This window comes from Trachypithecus francoisi, unplaced genomic scaffold (genome assembly GCF_009764315.1).
Source record: "Trachypithecus francoisi isolate TF-2019V2 unplaced genomic scaffold, Tfra_2.0 Lachesis_group1, whole genome shotgun sequence".
Lineage (NCBI taxonomy): Eukaryota > Metazoa > Chordata > Mammalia > Primates > Cercopithecidae > Trachypithecus > Trachypithecus francoisi.
Genome location: NW_022681454.1, coordinates 106552119 through 106574331, shown reverse-complemented (window position 1 = coordinate 106574331; position 22213 = coordinate 106552119). Strand labels below are relative to the sequence as shown.

General features: G+C 41.0%; 1 protein-coding gene across 10 annotated transcripts in view; it reads right to left on the bottom strand.

The window, feature by feature from the left end:
* EGF (epidermal growth factor) overlaps positions 1 to 22213 on the bottom strand; it is a 107032-nt gene that overhangs the window by 19136 nt on the left and 65683 nt on the right. For all 10 annotated transcript variants that reach the window (XM_033214989.1, XM_033214992.1, XM_033214991.1 and 7 more), the window contains 5 exons: positions 13546 to 13713; positions 12704 to 12853; positions 8748 to 8867; positions 4116 to 4232; positions 3264 to 3389 (listed from right to left, as the gene is read on the bottom strand). In XM_033214989.1, the coding sequence (XP_033070880.1) occupies positions 3264 to 3389; positions 4116 to 4232; positions 8748 to 8867; positions 12704 to 12853; positions 13546 to 13713 (681 nt within the window). The remainder of the gene's footprint in view (positions 1 to 3263; positions 3390 to 4115; positions 4233 to 8747; positions 8868 to 12703; positions 12854 to 13545; positions 13714 to 22213) is intronic.

Here is a 22213-nt window from a genome sequence, read left to right as displayed (position 1 = left end):
TGTAAGTATAAACTATATCAGAAAAACCATCCTTTCTTTCCCAACTAGCCACCATTTTTTCTTTCTCAGTTACTGCCACCCTAACATTTAGGGCCTCTCTTCCTCTCAATTTTACATTACTGCAAGAACAGCCTTACTCATTCCCAGATCCCATGTTTCCTCCACGCCATGTCTAAACACCAGTGCCACATTATTCTCTCTCCAGCACAATGATGATAAACCCATCATTGCACCACTTTACTCAAATGTTGCCAGTGGCTCTCTGTTGCCTAGAACTTTGGTGTCCAACTTGCTAGCCACTGCCATATGAGAGTATTGAGTACCCGAAATGCATGTAGTTCATATTGAGATGTGCTGTGAGTATAAAACACACATTAGAGTTTGAAGACTTAGTACCAAAATAAAAAAGAATATTAAGTATCTCAATAATTTTTATACTGATTATATATTAAAATGTTAATATTTTGGATATATTTGAATACATAAAATATTATTGCAAAAATTCATTTCACCTGTTTCATTTTACAGTTGTAATGTGGTTAGTAGAAACTTTGGGACAACACTGACTGACTGACCCTCTGCCAGTTTCACTGGAGAAGTGAAACCTCAGTAACTAACCCTCAGATTTTAGTCTTCCACAGAAGTAACCCAACCCATCTGTTACAGGCTGAAATGTGTCCCTGCCCCTCCAATTCATATGTTGAGCCCCAACTCCCAAAGTGACTGTATTTGAAGAAAGCATCTATCAAGAGGAAAGTAAGGTTACATGGGATCCTAAGGATGGGGTCCTAATCCAATGATTGGTGTCCTTAAAAGAAGAGGAAGAGAAAACAAAAGAGGAAGAGAAACTAGAGCGTTCTCTCACTCTCTGTCTCTCTCTCTCTCTCTCTCTCTCTCTCTCTGCACATCAAAGAGGAAAGGCCATGTGAGAACACAGTGAGCAGGTGGCCATTTGAAAGCCAGGAAGAGATCCTTCATCTAAAACCAAATCAGCCAGCACCTTGATCTGGGACTTCCAGCCTCCAGAACCATGACAGGATACATTTCTGTTGCTTAAGCCGTCCAATCTAGGATATTTTGTTACAGGATACACTACCTTATCAGCCTTAGTTTCTGTTCTTCCCCTCATATAAACTAAACTTAGTGCTCAACTAGGCTACTCTTTATCCTTAATGGCAGTCATGTGATCTGTTCATGTCTGGACTCTTCCCGTCCCTTCACATTTCTGCAAATGAAATTACTTATCCCCCATGCTCCTTCCAAAATGATACTTCCTCCCCAAAATCTTTCCCAATACCTCAAACAGATATTTCTCCCAGTTGTGAACTTTCATTGTGTTTTTTTTTTTTTTTTTTATTTGAGATGGAGTTTTGCTCTGTCACCCAGGCTGGAGTGCAGTGGTGTGATCTCGGCTCACTGCAAGCTCTGCCTCCCAGGTTCACTGCCTCAGCCTCCCAAGTAGCTGGGACTACAGGCGCCCGCCACCACGCCTGGCTAATTTTTTGTATTTTTAGTAGAGATGGGGTTTCACAGAGTTAGCCAGCATGGTCTCGATCTCAGACCTTGTGATTCTCCTGCCTCGGCATCCCAAAGTGCTGGAATTACAGGCGTGAGCCACTGCGCCTGGCCTTCATTGTGGTTTTTATTTCGCTTATGATGTGCATCCTTCTTCATCACTGAAGCTGTATTTCTCTTAGGTCACATTTTCCTTGCAATCAAAGACTACCTTTCTCATCCTGATATTTCTCATGGTTTCTAGTACTGTGGCCTTACTCTTAATAGGGGCCAATTAAATATTTAACATATTGAATTGCTATCCTGGATGGCCCAAACCAACTCTTTTGAGTTTCTGTTATAATTTCAATAAACTATCACCTTGAGAGAGAGAGCTTTTCCAAAGCAAAGAAAAAGATGTATGCTTGACCAATAAACTCAACTACTCTTAATAATAAGAAGGATAACACTTTTTTTTACATAGCACTTTTTATATGCCAGACAAGGTTCAAACTATTATAACTACATATATATATGGGGTGAGAAGAGAGAGTGAGAGCGAGCTGGGGGAGAGAGAACAGAGGAGCAAGCCCACCGCTTCCATGGAGTCTGAGGACTCCGTGCCAACCACACAGGCAGGGCGAGCACACCCCATTGCATGCTTGCTACTGGAAGGAGATGAGTTAGTAACAGTGTGAGAAACCAGAGCCTAACGAGTTTAAACATCCAAGAAGAGATACCTTCCTTTCTCTTCAAAGGAAATTAAATATGAAGTCTGCTTGTCTAAATTATCTATGGGCCTGCTTAATTAGAGCAGTGACATTTTCCTGACTGACAGCCAAATATGTGCTTAAAAGAGTGTTTACAGATGTCTGTGGATTCCACAAAACTAATCCTATAAAGTCTGATTTAAATCAACCAGATTCAAAAGATTGATAGTTATGACTGATATTTCATCTTTAACCTTAATAAGTGGGAGAAAGCAGTATCATTTAAGTTTCTTATCAGTTTCTTATGTTTTCAGAAAGAGGGAAAGAAAATACTGAAAGACAAGTTTTAAAGCGCTGTAAAACTTTAGATAATCACTTCCCCGTGCCTCAGATGGCTTCAGGCAGGTTTTCACTTGTACGTGATGTGATGCTACTGACACCTGGAAAGGTACGAGACATCCAAGATGCGAACTCCCAATCCAACGTGCCACACCCAGACCTTGCCAGAGGACGGGGATTACGAAAGAGGGTTGAATCATTCTTTACTTGTATCTCAATGTCAGTGGCTTGACTCTCCCATCTATTGAACTTACCAAGAAACGCGAGAGGAGCCCTTTGACAAGCCACACCTCCTTTTCTTTATGCACACAGCAGTGACTTCCAACAAACTGTCATCACCTCTGCAGTTCACCACATTTCTCTTGCCAAATTCACTGACAAATAAATGCTGTCCATCTCCCCACATGATGGCTCAAGGTGGGAAGTATTGATGAGACACTGGTGTCACTCAAACCCCAGAAAGAATTAGAAAGGCAGAGGAGTAAGCAGCCTCCAAAGGGGCTTGAAGCTGACCAGAGCGGTCATAACACAAGGGCACAAACTTGACTGTTCACCAAGAATGGAAATATGTCAGTTTGAGCAGTCGCACAACTCTTTAAATCTTGACATGTGTGTCACCCCAATTATATCCTGTCTTCTCTCTGCTCACTGCACCCACACTGTTTCCTGATTTCTGAGGCCTGCCTCTGCCCTCCTCCCTCGGCACATGCATCCTCTTACCAAGACAGTGAATCCCATCTCCTTGGTAGCCTTCTGAGCACTGGCAGACATAGCCACCTTCGGTGTTGATGCACTTGGAGGAGGCAGGGGGGCACACTGGGACACCCATCTCACATTCATCTATATCTGTGGGCAAAATTAGGAACTAGTGCAATATTTAGGCAATCCTGATATAAATAGGACTAGTTGGAAAGAATAAGCATAATCGTATATTCAATTCTTATTCAGTCCTTTACAGGTGCTGTTTGCCAACATCATGCACGCCCTGCATCTTGGACATAAAGTTCACAAGTTACTGATGAATCAGTCTTTACAGTTCCCACCTATCTGATTAGGCAAATATGTAAACAAATCACTTTCTGCCAGAGTTTCAGACCATAAGGACTGAGATCTTTCCAGCAGTCATTAAATTTTAATTTTGAGGCTATTAATATGAAAGAGGAACCTATCCATTAATCTATTCATTTGATTAAAACTTATGACCTAAGCTTCCGGGGCAAAAACAACAGTTGTGCTTTCATTGGAATTGGTGAAGTCATAAACTTGACTTGAACTCAAATTCATGCTTCTCAAGCTAATTATAAATTCTTCCCCTTAATGTCAACTGCATATATTGCATAATCATAAAATTGTACTATAAACTCAATGTCGTATGTTTACATTTGTATAAATATGTTTATAGGTCTCATCTTCTAGGCATGTCATCAATTTATTTTTTTTAGCTAACATCAAATAACTTTTTCAAACCCGCTGATTACATATATCCTCCTGGAGCTTTTGAATCAGAAAGAGCAGAAAGAATGTTTCTGGTTCACTATTGTCCAAATACGTGTATTTGCCCTTTGCTCTTACCAGAACATAGTTTTCCATCCCCAGCAAATCCTTTCAAACACTGACACGTGGCATCCTCTCCCTCTGAAACACACCGAGCATATGTGCTGCATCCCACAGGAGCACAGTCATATTGATCTGCAAATAGCAAGAATCCCATGCAGTTATTTCCAGACAGAGAAGAAAATGGACTTTAATGTTCTGGTTCTGCAGAACAGTCCACCATTTCCTTTCCAAAGTTCTGGGACAGGTTAATCTCCAAATAGAAACACTTAGTTGACCTATAAACTATATCTACTTTAAAAGATCCATAGCTGGCTGGGTGCAGCAGTTCATGCTTGTAATCCCAGCACTTTGGGAGGCCAAGGGTGGATTGCTCGAGCCCAGGAGTTTGAGACCAGTCTGGGCAATATGGCAAAACCCTGTCTCTACTAAAAACATAGTGGTGTGTGCCTATAGTCCCAGCTACTTGGAGGCTGAGGTAGGAGGATCAGGAGATTGAGGCTGCAGTGAGCCAAGATGGTGCCACTTCTCTCCAGCCTGGGTGACAAAGTGAGACATTGTCAAAAACAACAACACCACCACCAATGAGATGCATAGTCCCATAGCCATGTTTCTGTTTATGTGCTCTCAAAGGACTTTAGTCTTAAAGCACTATCTGATGTTCAAGGAACCCTATATGAACTTATTTATAATTTTTAAAAGCATTTGCAAATGTAAATTATAAAATTGCTAGAAGCAAATAGACTCAACTTTGAAAGGTCTCTTGCTTATTTTAAAACTTCCCAACCATTTGGACAACAAAAGGAGTCAATCTATTCTTATTCCCCAAAGACACACAGACTAATAATTAGCAAGTAGATCTATGCACCAACATGGCAAAGAAATTCAATCATGAAAAGATTTACTGCCAATTTACTAATGTCATATATAATAGAATATGTATGTCACAATGTGTGTTTATTATCAAGATTTATGTAGTGACTTGCACACCTCAAGGCACTTTTACAAAGTCATGAACCATACAAGTTAAGTGCAGTAAATGGATCATTTCATTTCATACTCCATTGAAATGCAAGTGCCCCGGGGGACACAGTTACCTGTTGAGCTATGAACATGAGCAAGTTTTTTTTTTTTTGCTTTACTTATGTATGTAATCATTCTCCAAATGCCACCCCACCCTACCTTTTTGGGGAATCTGACATACCACAGTAGGATATAAATTATCATCTGTCTATTCATTGGTAAGCTTGCTCATCTGAGTACAGAAGAAATTTTTTAAAAAGCCCTCCAAACTTGCTGATAAATTAAAGAAAGTCAAATGATCTAAGTAGGATTCAGGTGGCATGTGAATGCAGGCATTGGGTAATTGCATTTGATTTGCTTAGCTACTTGAGCGAGATTTCTCTTGTGGGAGCAGATGCCTTTCATGCTTGCTTGGTCATCTCCTGTCACTCATGACTCTTAGAGACGGATAAGTTCAGACCAAATCAATTATCCATTTAATTCAGCACTTATTTGGAAGACTAGCTCCCAAATCACAAGGCTGCTCAGAGTGTAAAGTGGACAGTATCCGATTACTACCCAAGACATTTTAAATCACTTGCAGAATTATCTTAAATTAGAATATGATTCAGGATTTATTTGGTAACATGCAAACCCAAGGCAGCTGTGCGTAATGAAAAGCAATAGTTATGCAGTTGTTGGAGAGATGGGCTACAGCCAAAGTTGTTGTTGTTGTTGCCACAAAGGAGCTCTGGAAGAAATAAATACCTGTGCTCACATTCCCCCTCTCTAGAACAGCAGTGACAATTTCTGTCAGGTCTATTTTTCATGATGGTTCTAAGGACTAGAATAAAAAGTGACCTTAAAAAAAAAACCCTTTGATCAAGATATTTGATCAAATATTTGATCAAATGCTCTTTGATACATATTTAAATAAGGATGACAAAGAAAGATACTGTGATAATTTAAATAAGAATTAACCTTTGTCACACTAGAAGAGACTCCAGGTCCTGTTAATAAAACTAATATAATTCGGCCGGGCGCAGTGGCTTACGCCTGTAATCCCAGCACTTTGGGAGGCCGAGGCTGGTGGACCACGAGGTCAGGAGATCGAGACCATCCGGCAGATCACGAGGTCAGGAGATTGAGACCATCCGGCAGATCACGAGGTCAGGAGATGGAGAATATCCTGGCTAACACGGTGAAACCCCGTCTCTACTAAAAATACAAAAAATTAGCCGGGCGCAGTGGCGGGCGCCTGTAGTCCAGCTACTCGGGAGGCTGAGGCAGAAGAATGGCGTGAACCCGGGAGGCGGAGCTTGCAGTGAGCCGAGATCACGCCACTGCACTCCAGCCCGGGCGACAGAGCGAGGCTCCCGTCTTTTAAAAAAAAAAAAATCTAATATAATTCATTCAAAAGTACCTACTATATATTGGGCCTTCCTGAAAGCCAAAACTATGGTGGTGAAGAATAGGGCTCTGCTATTGACAAGGGCTCTGCCGTGTGCTGTTTTGCATAATTATTGAAGTACAAGTGTAATGAGTATGACCAAGGGGCAGAACTGAGGTTCCAAGAGAGCTGCAATAGGCAGCCGCCGCCCAGTCAGGAACTAGGAAAGGCTTTGTGAGCCAGCGGGCGGAAGGACACACAGGACTTTGAAGGGCTAAGAAGCACACCATGGGCTGAGAAAACAACTAGCGCACGCGTCCGTGTCTGTTAGAAACAAGGCCTCTGGGGAGGTGTCTAAAGGTTGTTTCATACAGGGCCCAACAAGCCACGTGAAGAATTTTAGATTATACTCTAAAATCCTAATGTGGAGTTTTCACATTGTCTTTTAGCCATAGACACTTTGTTGATGTGAAATCTCACTCTGAAACAGAAATTAGACCCCCGAGCCTGACTTAGGTGTAAGTAAGGCTTCACAAGCTAGTACAACACAGAACACAATCCAGGTACGGAAAGATGAGGGATTTTTCACCAGGACAATCAGTCCCCTCTATTCTGCACTAGGCTCCAGGTATTAAGCCAAATTCACAAATCCTTGATCACTTAATCACTCCCTCATTCCCACCCATCTGTCATTTAGTGTTTCAGTCCCGTAACCATTAGTCTTTCAAAATATGCTCTATGAACCTTTAGGGATTCCTGGTGACTTTGCAAAAGTTCTCTATATCCCTAACATTGGTTTAAAGTATTTTATTCTATCATGCTGGTTGTCTCCACAACAAACCGTGGCCTTGAGGATGGGATGATATTTAGCGCATCTTGGTATCCCCAGCACTTAGCACAGTGTACGCCAAATAAGTTGCTGAACACACAATATTCGTAATGTTAACAAAGTTTTCCAGAACATCTTATTTTCACATGAATTAATTATTTGGTCATAATTTTCAAAAATCCTTGGTCAAGTCACTAACTTAATAGATCTTAGTCTCTCAGCTTTCACATCTGTGAACTGATTTGTAATGAGGAAATTAGAGATTACAGTTGACCCTTGAATAATATGGGTTCGAACTGCACAGGTCCACTGATATCTGGATTTTTTTCAACTGAACACAGATCAGTATTATTGGTGAGATGTGAAACCTGCCTACACGGATGCCTGATGTTTTGAATACCTGGGTTCCATGGGTGACTGTGACTTGCATATGTGCAGATTTTGATATACTCGGGGATCCTGGAATCAATCCCCTATGGACACAGAGGGATGACGAAATATATAATCTAACATTCTCTGCAAATGTTAGTTATTGTTATTATTAAAATTATGAACCTCCTTATTTATATCTTATTAAAAAAATCACACTGATAAGGTGAGGTAAGAAGTACCCAGAGCCATGTACATCAACAAAGTAGTTTGCCGACCACAAAAGTTGGGTAAAGCATCTCCTTAAATGTCCTAATGTGCAGTTTTGAAATCTTTTTTTTTTTTTTTTGCCACATACATCTTGTTAAAATAAAGTGTTACTTAGTAACACAAACAAATAAAATGTTTCAAAGTCAAATTGCACTGCTTGAAGGGCAGTGACCTAAAGTGAAAGGATGGGGTTTGCAGAAGCTCTATGGCTGAGCTGAACCCAGCTGGAAAACCACTGACCTCCTGAGTGAATATGGAACAAGAAAGACTTAGGTTCTCTTAAGTTGTTACATACTGAACACATGATTTGGCATTTTAGTGACAAATGTGCAACACAGAAGAAAAGGATTCCAACATTTGCTGTTTGTGGACTTTCTGTAGCAATTGAAGTGCTCAACCTATTTTGGCTTATCAATTACTATCAACTTTTCAAGCTAATGGGAAAACAGCAAGGTGGACCAAATACCAAAAATATCAGGGGTGGATGGAAATACATTCAAATACGTTGTCCCATGTTTTACTTTTGTTTCCAAGTTACTTTGTTTCTTCACAGAACAAAGACTCTCATCCAAAGGCTCTGAAGGTGTCCTGTTTATGTGCACACTAATATGCAGCCATCTTTCTCAGGCACATCATTCAGAAGACACAGACTTAGGGAGTCCAAGGTTTGCTTCATTAGCCTTGTGTAGAACTTAGCCAATATTAAGTTAGAAAGGTAATTCAAAATTTCTCATTGGTAGAATGAAAACTGTTGGAACCAAAGCTATATTGGAGAACCGGTTATTCATACCTGACACCATGATTTCAGCCACTAGCATGTGTTGAGATTCTGTAATGTTATCTTCTGATACTCTAGTCTTCGATAAGGTGTCCAATGGTGTTACCTGGTTCTTTAGATCAACTTCACCACCTATTGAAGGTCAATAGATGCAATTAAATTTAGCTTTTCTGTTTCAAAAGAAGGTTTGATTTCATTTATGTTCATGACTATTCATTGGTTGTGAGTTCAGACTCATTCTTTTTTTTTTTTTTTTTTTTTTTTGAGGCAGTGTCTCGCTCTGTGGCCCGGACTGGAGTGCAGTGGCCAGGTCTCAGCTCACTGCAAGCTCTGCCTCCCGGGTTTACGCCATTCTCCGGCCTCAGCCTCCCGAGTAGCTGGGACTACAGGCGCCCGCCACCTCGCCCGGCTACTTTTTGTTGTATTTTTAGTAGAGACGGGGTTTCACCGTGTTAGCCAGGATGGTCTCGATCTCCTGACCTCGTGATCCGCCCGTCTCGGCCTCCCAAAGTGCTGGGATTACAGGCTTGAGCCACCGCGCCCGGCCCAGACTCATTCTTACAGTAAGAGGATTCAGAAACACTATCAGGGTCTTGGTAACTTAGTAAACCTCACCCTGCTATCCCACACCCTCTCATTTTCACTGCGCACTTAATGGTTTAGGGGATAAGGAACCAGTAGGGAAGAAAGATAGGACTCTTTCAGATACTGGCAAAAAACAAGAGTAAAATACCAAAATCCTTAGACCCTTAATCAGCTCATAATCACAGCCCACCGTTATTAAGGACAAAATAGATGATCTCCCCAACTTGTCTTCCATACACATTCTTTCTCCTTTATGCTGCTTTCATGCTTATTTTAGTCTGATTTTACCTCATCTTATAACATGAAAGGACATAAAAACGTCATGATTTAATACAGGCATAAGATTCATGCACTCCCCACTCTCAGAATGGAAGAAATGGATTCTGTAAGACAGCAGTTTTCTTGGCCGGGCGCGGTGGCTCAAGCCTGTAATCCCAGCACTTTGGGAGGCCAAGACGGGCGGATCACGAGGTCAGGAGGTCGAGACCATCCTGGCTAACACGGTGAAACCCCGTCTCTACTAAAAAAAAATACAAAAAATTAGCCGGGCGAGATGGCGGGCGCCTGTAGTCCCAGCTACTCGGGAGGCTGAGGCGAGAGAATGGCGTAAACCCGGGAGGCGGAGCTTGCAATGAGCTGAGATCTGGCCACTGCACTCCAGCCTGGGCGACAGAGCGAGACTCCGTCTCAAAAAAAAAAAAAGAAAAGAAAAGAGAAAAGAAAAGAAAAGAAAAAAGGCTGGGCATGGTAGTTCATGCCTGTAATCCCAGCACTTTGGGAGGCCAAGGCGGGTGGATCACATGAGGCCAAGAGTTTGAGACCAGCCTGGCCAACATGGTGAAACCCTGTCTCATGGCCAGGCGTGGTGGCTCAACCCTGTAATCCCAGCACTTTGGGAGGCCGAGACTGGCGGATCACGAGGTCAGGAGATCGAGACCATCCTGGCTAACGCAGTGAAACCCCGTCTCTACTAAAAAATACAAAAAAATCTAGCTGGGCGAGGTGGCGGGCACCTGTAGTCCCAGCTACTCGGGAGGCTGAGGCAGGAGAATGGCATAAACCCGGGAAGCGGAGCTTGTAGTGAGCTGAGATCCGGTCACTGCACTCTAGCCTGGGCGACACAGCGAGACTCCGTTTCAAAAAAAAAAAAAGAAAGAAACCCTGTCTCTACTAAAAATACAAAAATTAGCTGGGCATGATGGCACATGTCTGTGTTCCCGGCTACTGGGGAGGCTGAGGCAGGAGAATCTCTTGAACCCTAGAGGCAGAGGTTGCAGTGAGCTGAGATCATGCCACTGTACTCCAGCCTGGGTGACAGAGCAAGACCCTGTCTCAAAAAATAAAAATAGAAAAGAATTGGCTGGGCAGGGTAGCTTACACCTGTAATCCCAGCACTTTGGGAGGCCGAGGTGGGAAGACCACTTGAGGCCAGAAGTTCAAGACCAGCCTGGGCAACAGAGCATGACTTTGTCTCTACAAAAAATAAAAATAAAAATAAATTAATAATTTAAATAAATAATTAATAAATTAATAATGTAAATAAATTAAAAATAAAAACAAATTAGCCAGGCATGGTTGTGCATGCCTATGGTCCCAGCTACTAGGAAGCTAAGGTGGGGTCCCAGCTACTTGAGCCGGGATGGGGCCAAGGCTGCAGTGAGCCATGATCATGCCACTGTACTCCAGCCTTGGCAACAGAGGGAGACCCTGTCTCAAAAAATAAAAATAAAATCCAGTTTCACAAGAGGATTGTTGTGAATCAATAAGAATTATTAATTTTTAAAACACTTGACCATTGACTACCCAGCTTTTTAACACTCTATGTAATAAAATAAGAAATACATATAAATTATTTCAATGCATACTAAAGTTATGATGGTTAACTAGAGGAAAAACATAAGTAATTTTTGAACTGTGAGCTGAAACTAGCCTCTTTTTTTCATTGCATGTTATTTTACTTGAAAAAAAATGGCTTAATAGCACAGGAAAACTGTGCTTTTAAGACTTGGGTATATAGCAAACATTCACTTTTCCTCAAAAATGAATGAAATGAGCCTATCACCTCAAGGAACACAGCTGGCAATAATTGTTGCCAATGTCAGATACCAAATTGCAACTAAGCTTTAGGAAGCTACTGTCTGTCCAGTTTAAGCATAGTATCAAAAGAATAATATCCAAAAAGGCACCTAAAAGGTCTATTATAATAGCCCTCTTCCAACTCTATGTCTGCGTGAGGCCAGACTTTGTTCACAGATTTCAAGCAAGACAACACATGATAACAGATTTAACATAGATGTAGATATGAGAATCCAGCTGTGCTCTACTAAGACAGACATTCAAGATATCAATGTAAAAGAATGTCACTCTTCTCACTACATATTTTTTGCTTTGAAAAATATACTTACTTCAGTTATTTTTATAAAATGTATATTAATAGATAATAAATTTATTGTAACATCAATAGCTATTTCTCAAATCATGTTGTAAATTTTCATATTATAAATATTGATAGATATACATAAAAACTCTTTGAGTTTCTCAATAATTTTTAAGAGTGTAAAGGGGTCCTGAAACCAAGAGGTTTGAAAACTGTTGATCTAAGGCAACAATTAATAGAAAGTTCTGAAAATCCAAAGTATCCAGTTCTGGTCCATGGCTAGATTCATTTATTTTTCGTCAGTCTGTCACTTTACTTACATTTACACCATGCCTACCGGATTAAATATAAATTTTTTAAAAATTTAATAAAATATAAATGATCTTTGGTATATTTCTGGTGGAAAGATATCAAGGGGTGAATCCACAGATGCCCAGATTGTTTGGCTGCACATTCAAGGGAGACAAACCAGTACTACTGGTTATACCCCACACTTGGTTTACTCTTCCTCTTCCTCAAAGTCATATCTAGTTTGTAAAAAAGTACATCTTCTCAGGCTGGATTTCCCACATTTGTTTGATACCCTAAAGTTCTTTTTTATAAAGGACTTTGATTTTCTTATTAAGACTTGTCATGTGATAAGAGATCATATACTACTACCTCTAAAATTGAGGACATAAAACTTCTAAAAATATCTCTGAACATTTTTGTGAGGTGATAACATTTTGACATTTATTTTCAAACCTGGGACTCACTCCACTATAAATGCGGAGGTGGAGGGCCTGGAGCTTAAGACTTTTACCATTAGAGGTCAATTAGATTTTGCCTGTAATAAGGAACTCAAAACTCAGCAGAAGAGAACAAATAAACAAATTCTTAGCATTCCTAAAAACAGGAGAGCTTTTAACATCCAAAATATTCAAAATCAGCAAAAGCATAGGGATCGATGTACAGCTGTATTTCTGAGCCAAGGTTAGGTAATTTGCTACACAGTTTATTATATTACCTGCCAACAGCTGATGACCATCCAGAGCCAGACACGTTTTCCCATCTGAGGCTTTCATAAAACCTTCACGACACAAACACCAAGCAGTTCCAAGCCTCTCTTTGCAAATATGTTCACAGCCTCCGTTTTGATATAAGCAGGGATCTGCTCCTAGTAGAGAAAAGAGGCAAATTTGCAGGTGGGTTTGAAGATGAAAAGGATGCCATTAATGCAAGTCTACAGCTTGCTTTTAGGGAGCTACAGCTTTTAGGGAGAGAAACGCAGTGTATCTAAATAGAGGGTGTATCTAAACAGAGGGTATATCAACAGCTATTTCAGAAGAGTTCCCCCAAGGAGCCAAGGACTCTAAGATAAGCCCAGAACCTTATTAGTACTGAGTAGAGCCAGTACTTTTGTTCAAGAAGCTCTTTAGTCAAATGTGATTCTTATTTCCTAACTCATCATCTCATCAAACCGATGAAGAGCAATTCAGAAAGAAGAGCTACTATAAAATGTGAAATGCTTTCTCCATTTGCTCACTCCTCAGGGGTAGAGAAAGGTCCAAGTTTCGACAGAAGCTTCCACTGCTGTTGTCTAAATTGCCTGCCTTAACCCAAGGCTCTTTGAAATGTAGCAGGTAAGTAAAAGTTGCTCAAGAAAAGAAATGAAATTGGAGGGATAAAGCCCCAATTACCAAACTACCAGATTGTCTTAAACAAACCTAAATCTTAGAAAATCTTGACACCTACACAGTGAAAATTACAAAATCCCCTCCACCCCCACCCCAACTGCGTGACATCAAACAATTAAAATAGTTGCGGATTCCAGCCAAGGAAAGACTGTGTAACATCTCCAGTATGTACCTGGTTTTGCCAGTGGATGAACCACAACCAGTGAGGAGGGCTTCAGCATGCTGCCTTGGAGACGTACTCTATCTTTGCCAGTCTTCTTGTTTACTCTTATTACTGATGGCATAGCCCAATCTGAGAACCACACATAATCCTCAAACACAGCTATAGCAAATGGGTGACCTGGAAACAATTCAACTGTGTTAAATACACCTTCTTTGTCTTTGCAATGACTATTTACGAAAGGACCAGGCTTGAAATTTACACAACATTCCTACACTAAATCAACTATTTAGCTACTCAGCAAGTTATAAGCAAGCCACCGACTTACACACCTGCCTCAAGGAGAGCCCACATGAGGAGGGAGCGTCACCTTAGAATGGGAGCATAGTGGCATGAGGTCCCAGCAATGCCCACTATCACCCAACATTTGCACAGTGGGAGAATGTGGGCTGATTGTCTTCCTAGCACCATGAAGGAGGCAAAGGTGGAATTTTTCTTGTTTAGTATATCTGTCACTATATATAGACTAAAGTCGAGTAACATATCTTACCACTCTTTGCCTTAGGTTCCTACTCTTTTGAGCAGCAGTGATAAGCCATAGATCAAATTCACAGGTTGTTGTAAGGATTTTTCAAAATTTGAGGTAATTGTATGAGAGTCTCCCCACATTCCCATCTTCACCAACACATTTGCCTCCATTAGTCCCCCACCTTCTTTCCCCTCTCTCCTTATTTCATATTGACCTGTGTCCCTGATGTCACCCTTCCTGCTTTCTCTAGGGCCTGGATCCATCAACAACCACCCCTTTCTCTAACATCTTCCCTCTCTTCATTCCACTAGCTTCGTTCCCTGTCTACTAATATCCTGTCTCCCATCTTCATTTCTTCATCCCTGTGACCCCTCTAGCTCCTCTTTGTCTCTTTCCTTCCCTTTTTATCCAAGTTTTTGAAAGAGTCATTTATTATCTGCTGCCTCCATTTTCATTCCTCCTACTGACCGTAAGTGGGAATCCTTCTGAGCCCACCTCCACCAAACCTACCTCTCTGTGCCACTGGAACTGCTCTGAGAAGGCATGCAAGTATTAAATATGCAAGGGAATGTTTTAACATACTATCCCAGGTGGTTAGAGACTAAAGATAAGGAGGCTCAAGTTGATGTTTTAATCAAGGCTGCTCACATTCCCACAGGCCACTCTTTTTGTAAACGAGCAATGGATTTGACAGATGCGAATGTCTTCCCCTACTGGTGGCAAATTCAAATAACTTGTGGTTACAAAGCGCCTCCACTTATCACTGTTGATCAGGGTCATTAAGATTCATTTTAGTCTCTGGCCCTTTGTCCCAAATTAAAGCCTTAAGTACAGCAAGGGAATGTTTAACATAACTATAGTTCTTTTTTTATCAAGGTGAAAAAGCACAACAGAAAACTTAACATCTCAACCATTTCTAAGTTCAGTAGTGTTAAGTGCATTCACACATTGCTATACAACCAATCTCCAGGATTTTTTCATCTTGCGAAACTGAAACTCTGTGTCCATTAAACAACTCCTCATTTCCTCTCCCACATCCCCTGGAAACCACCATTCTCTTTTCTTTTCCTATGAATTTGGCCACTCCAGATACCTCAAATAATTGGAATTGTACAGTGCATGTCTTTTTGTGACTAGCTTATTTCACTTGGCGTAATGCCCTCAGGAACTAATCCATGTTAAAGCACATGTTAGAATAGCTACAGTGTTTAAACAAATACCCTACACTAGACATAATCTTTCTTATTTTTTTACAGAAGAGCCACAACTGCATTTTAAATTAAGAATATCTTCAACCTTTTAAAATAAATTTTTAATGTACAGACAACATTATATGTTTTTATTGTGTACAACATGATGTTTTAAGATATATATACATTGTGGAACGGCTGAATCTAGCCAATTAACAAATGCATTACCTCAGTTATGGTTTTTGTGGTAAGAGCACATAACATCCACTCTGTTAGAAATACTGAACTGGCATTTGGGAAGCCACCACATATATACCAGTAGATGGCACTGTAATGATGGGAATGTTACTTACACAATTTAATATTATTTGATAATGGCCTTTAATAGTCAGTTGTATTAGTCATGTAATATAGCAGCAATATAAATGATTCACAAAGTATCTGCTATGCTTTTTTGTTTAAAATATGGTGTCTTCACATTCTGGTTAGGAATTTTCAAATTCCTTTCTAACTTTTTATGTCAAAGGTAAAATTTTACGTTTATTTAGATTATGTATTTTTTGGTTTTTGGTTTTTGTTTTCTGAGACGGTCTCACTGTGTCACCCAGGCTGGAGTGAAGTTGCGCAATCACGGCTCACTACAGCCTCAAACTCCCCGGCTCAAGCGATCTTCTTATCTCAGCCTCCTGAGTGGCAGAGGGATTACAGGCGCTCACCACCACGCCCAGCTAATTTTTGTATTTTTAGTGGAGACAGAGTTTCGCCATGTTGGCCAGGCTGGACTCGAACTCCTGGGCTCTTGTGATCCTCCCACCTTGGCCTCCCAAAGTGCTGGGATTACAGGTGTGAGCCACCATGCCCAGCCTGAATGAATTTTTTTTAAAATAATGTATGTGTTCTCTACTAGATTCCTTGGCTTTACAGATATCATATTTGTTTTACTCTCCACTGTATCTCCAATTCCTATAATGTCTCAATCAATACCCCTGAAGTAAATGGATGATAAAGTCTAACCTTGTACATAAGCATATCACTTATTGTGAAGTATATCTTTAATTTTTAGAGAATCTTAGAAATACATAAAATATTAAATTATACTTATCTTGAGCCAAAGAGAATGGGCAAAACAGGGGTCTTATACAGATTATTAGTTTGTTAGTTTCTTCCTAAATGAGAGAAACCATGTTTTTTCATCTTTCCAACCAATTTCTAACTCTCCAAAGCATCTTCAGCACTTCCCTAGCTCTCATTTTCTGCATTATGCAATCTATTACAAATTCCTCTTATTTTATCCACAATAATTTCTAATACCATAATCCTTCATTCCATTTTTAAATGACAATGTTCAAACTCAGGCCATCACCATTTGTTGCCTGGACAACCACTATAGGCTTCTAACAGATTTCCTTCTCTCCAAATTCCAATCGAACTCCTATACTTTACCTAAGCAGCTATCCAGAGATGCCAATTTTAACATATACATTATATGTGCAAGAACATTCAACGCCCCTCTACTAAATTCAGAATTTAAGTTTAGTCAACATATCCTGGCAGTACCAACATACAAAGACCAATTTCTGCAGCCTTATAATCTTTTGTCATCATCTATTTGCCACAAGGCCCAGTTTAAATACTGTCTTTGTCATTCCCAGAGCCAAAATAAATTTCCCACTGCTTATATAATTTCATAGTCATTTTGTACTTCTTTTAACAGTTGGCATAAGCTATAATGTTTTAAAGATATTTATGAAGGTGGGGGTGGAGCAAGATGGCCGAATAGGAACAGCTCCAGTCTCCAACTCCCAGCGCGAGTAACACAGAAGACCGGTGATTTCTGCATTTTCAACTGAGGTACTGGGGTCATCTCTCTAGGGAGTGCCGGACAATCGGTGCTGGTCAGCTGCTGCAGCCTGACCAGCGTGAGCTGAAGCAGGGCGAGGCATCGCCTCACCTGGAAGCGCAAGGGGGAAGGAAATCCGTTTTCCTAGCCAGGGGAACTGAGACACATAACACCTGGAAAATCGCGTAACTCCCACCCCAATACTGCGCTTTAAGGAAACAGGCACACCAGGAGAATATATCCCACACCTGGCCGGGAGGGTCCCACGCCCACGGAGCCTCCCTCACTGCTAACACAGCCATCTGCGGCGATCTATCCGCAAGGCAGCAGCGAGGCTGGGGGAGGGGCGCCCGCCATTGCTGAGGCTTAAGTAGGTAAACAAAGCCACTGGGAAGCTCGAACTGGGTGGAGCTCACAGCAGCTCAAGGAAACCTGCCTGTCTCTGTAGACTCCACCTCTGGGGACAGCCCACAGCTGAGGTCCAATAGGGAAAGCAGCGGGGGCGGTGCAGAGGCGAACGACTCTGTCTGACAGCTTTGGGGAGAGCCGTGGATCTCCAACGCGGAGGTTGAGATCCGAGAACGGACAGACTGCCTGCTCAGGTGGGTCCCTGACCCCTGAGTAGCCTAGCTGGGAGACATCCCCCACTAGGGGCAGTCTGACACCCCACACCTCACAGGGTGGAGTCATCCCTAAGAGGAAACTTCCAAAGGAAGAATCAGACAGGTACACTCGCTGCTCAGCAATATTCTATCTTTGGCAACCTCTGCTGCTGATACCCAGGCAAACAGGGTCTGGAGTGGACCTCAAGCAATCTCCAACAGACCAACAGACAGTCCTTCTGACTGTCAGACGGAAAACTATCAAACAGGAAGGACACCTATACCAAAACCCCATCAGTACGTCACCATCATCAAAGACCAGAGACAGATAAAACCACAAAGATGGGGAAAAAGCAGGGCAGAAAAGCTGGAAATTCAAAAAATAAGAGCGCATCTCCCCCTGCAAAGGAGCGCAGCCCATCGCCAGCAACGGATCAAAGCTGGTCAGAGAATGACTTTGACGAGATGAGAGAAGAAGGCTTCAGTCCATCAAACTTCTCAGAGCTAAAGGAGGAATTACGTACCCAGCGTGAAGAAACTAAAAATCTTGAAAAAAAAGTGGAAGAATTGACAGCTAGACTAATTAATGCAGAGAAGATCATAAACGAAATGACAGAGATGAAAACCATGACACGAGAAATACGTGACAAATGCACAAGCTTCAGTAACCGACTCGATCAACTGGAAGAAAGAGTATCAGCGATTGAGGATCAAATGAATGAAATGAAGCGAGAAGAGAAACCAAAAGAAAAAAGAAGAAAAAGAAATGAACAAAGCCTGCAAGAAGTATGGGATTATGTAAAAAGACCAAATCTACGTCTGATTGGGGTGCCTGAAAGTGAGGGGGAAAATGGAACCAAGTTGGAAAACACTCTTCAGGATATCATCCAGGAGAACTTCCCCAACCTAGTAGGGCAGGCCAACATTCAAATTCAGGAAATACAGAGAACGCCACAAAGATACTCCTCCAGAAGAGCAACTCCAAGACACATAATTGCCAGATTCACCAAAGTTGAAATGAAGGAAAAAATCTTAAGGGCAGCCAGAGAGAAAGGTCGGGTTACCCACAAAGGGAAGCCCATCAGACTAACAGCAGATCTCTCGGCAGAAACTCTACAAGCCAGAAGAGAGTGGGGGCCAATATTCAACGTTCTTAAAGAAAAGAATTTTCAACCCAGAATTTCATATCCAGCCAAACTAAGTTTCATCAGTGAAGGAGAAATAAAATCCTTTACAGATAAGCAAATGCTTAGAGATTTTGTCACCACCAGGCCTGCCTTACAAGAGACCCTGAAGGAAGCCCTAAACATGGAAAGGAACAACCGGTACCAGCCATTGCAAAAACATGCCAAAATGTAAAGACCATCGAGGCTAGGAAGAAACTGCATCAACTAATGAGCAAAATAACCAGTTAATATCATAATGACAGGATCAAGTTCACACATAACAATATTAACCTTAAATGTAAATGGAATAAATGCTCCAATTAAAAGACACAGACTGGCAAACTGGATAAAGAGTCAAGACCCATCAGTCTGCTGTATTCAGGAGACCCATCTCACATGCAGAGACATACATAGGCTCAAAATAAAGGGATGGAGAAAGATCTACCAAGCAAATGGAGAACAAAAAAAAGCAGGGGTTGCAGTCCTAGTCTCTGATAAAACAGACTTTAAACCATCAAAGATCAAAAGAGACAAAGAAGGCCATTACATAATGGTAAAGGGATCAATTCAACAGGAAGAGCTAACTCTCCTAAATATATATGCACCCAATACAGGAGCACCCAGATTCATAAAGCAAGTCCTTAGAGACCTACAAAGAGACTTAGACTCCCATACAATAATAATGGGAGATTTCAACACTCCACTGTCAACATTAGACAGATCAACGAGACAGAAAGTTAACAAGGATATCCAGGAATTGAACTCATCTCTGCACCAAGCGGACCTCATAGACATCTATAGAACTCTCCACCCCAAATCAACAGAATATACATTCTTCTCAGCACCACATCGCACTTATTCCAAAATTGACCACATAATTGGAAGTAAAGCACTCCTCAGCAAATGTACAAGAACAGAAATTCTAACAAACTGTCTCTCAGACCACAGTGCAATCAAACTAGAACTCAGGACTAAGAAACTCAATCAAAACCGCTCAACTACATGGAAACTGAATAACCTGCTCCTGAATGACTACTGGGTACATAACGAAATGAAAGCAGAAATAAAGATGTTCTTTGAAACCAATGAGAACAAAGATACAACATACCAGAATCTCTGGGACACATTTAAAGCAGTGTGTAGAGGGAAATTTATAGCACTAAATGCCCACAAGAGAAAGCAGGAAAGATCTAAAATTGACACTTTAACATCACAATTAAAAGAACTAGAGAGGCAAGAGCAAACACATTCAAAAGCTAGCAGAAGGCAAGAAATAACTAAGATCAGAGCAGAACTGAAGGAGATAGAGTCACAAAAAACCCTCCAAAAAATCAATGAATCCAGGAGTTGGTTTTTTGAAAAGATCAACAAAATTGACAGACCGCTAGCAAGACTAATAAAGAAGAAAAGAGAGAGGAATCAAATAGACGCAATAAAAAATGATAAAGGGGATATCACCACCGACCCCACAGAAATACAAACAACCATCAGAGAATACTATAAATGCCTCTACGCAAATCGACTAGAAAATCTAGAAGAAATGGATAATTTCCTGGACACTTACACTCTCCAAGACTGAACCAGGAAGAAGTTGAATCCCTGAATAGACCAATAACAGGCTCTGAAATTGAGGCAACAATTAATAGCCTACCCACGAAAAAAAGTCCAGGACCAGATGGATTCACAGCTGAATTCTACCAGAGGTACAAGGAGGAGCTGGTACCATTCCTTCTGAAACTATTCCAATCAATAGAAAAAGAGGGAATCCTCCCTAACTCATTTTATGAGGCCAACATCATCCTGATACCAAAGCCTGGCAGAGACACAACAAAAAAAGAGAATTTTAGACCAATATCCCTGATGAACATCGATGCAAAAATTCTCAATAAAATACTGGCAAACCGGATTCAGCAGCACATCAAAAAGCTTATCCACCATGATCAAGTGGGCTTCATCCCTGGGATGCAAGGCTGGTTCAACATTCGCAAATCAATAAACGTAATCCAGCATATAAACAGAACCAAAGACAAGAACCACATGATTATCTCAATAGATGCAGAAAAGGCTTTTGACAAAATTCAACAGCCCTTTATGCTAAAAACGCTCAATAAATTCGGTATTGATGGAACGTACCTCAAAATAATAAGAGCTATTTACGACAAACCCACAGCTAATATCATACTGAAAGGGCAAAAACTGGAAAAATTCCCTTTGAAAACTGGCACAAGACAGGGATGCCCTCTCTCACCACTCCTATTCAACATAGTGTTGGAAGTTCTGGCTAGGGCAATCAGGCAAGAGAAAGAAATCAAGGGTATCCAGTTAGGAAAAGAAGGAGTCAAATTGTCCCTGTTTGCAGATGACATGATTGTATATTTAGAAAACCCCATCGTCTCAGCCCAAAATCTCCTTAAGCTGATAAGCAACTTCAGCAAAGTCTCAGGATACAAAATTAATGTGCAAAAATCCAAGCATTCTTATACACCAGTAACAGACAAGCAGAGAGCCAAATCAGGAATCAACTTCCATTCACAATTGCTTCAAAGAGAATAAAATACCTAGGAATCCAGCTTACAAGGGATGTAAAGGACCTCTTCAAGGAGAACTACAAACCACTGCTCAGTGAAATCAAAGAGGACACAAACAAATGGAAGAACATACCATGCTCATGGATAGGAAGAATCAATATCGTGAAAATGGCCATACTGCCCAAGGTTATTTATAGATTCAATGCCATCCCCATCAAGCTACCAATGACTTTCTTCACAGAATTGGAAAAAACTGCTTTAAAGTTCATATGGAACCAAAAAAGAGCCCGCATTGCCAAGACAATCCTAGGTCAAAAGGACAAAGCTGGAGGCGTCACGCTACCTGACTTCAAACTATACTACAAGGCTACAGTAACCAAAACAGCATGGTACTGGTACCACAACAGAGAATAGACCGGTGGAACAGAACAGAGTCCTCAGAAATAATACCACACATCTACAGCCATCTGATCTTTGACAAACCTGAGAGAAACAAGAAATGGGGAAAGGATTCCCTATTTAATAAATGGTGCTGGGAAAATTGGCTAGCCACAAGTAGAAAGCTGAAACTGGATCCTTTCCTTACCCCTTATACGAAAATTAATTCAAGATGGATTAGAGACTTAAATGTTAGACCTAATACCATAAAAACCCTAGAAGAAAATCTAGGTAGTACCATTCAGGACATAGGCATGGGCAAGGACTTCATGTCTAAAACACCAAAAGCAACGGCAGCAAAAGCCAAAATTGACAAATGGGATCTCATTAAACTAAAGAGCTTTTGCACAGCAAAAGAAACTACCATCAGAGTGAACAGGCGACCTA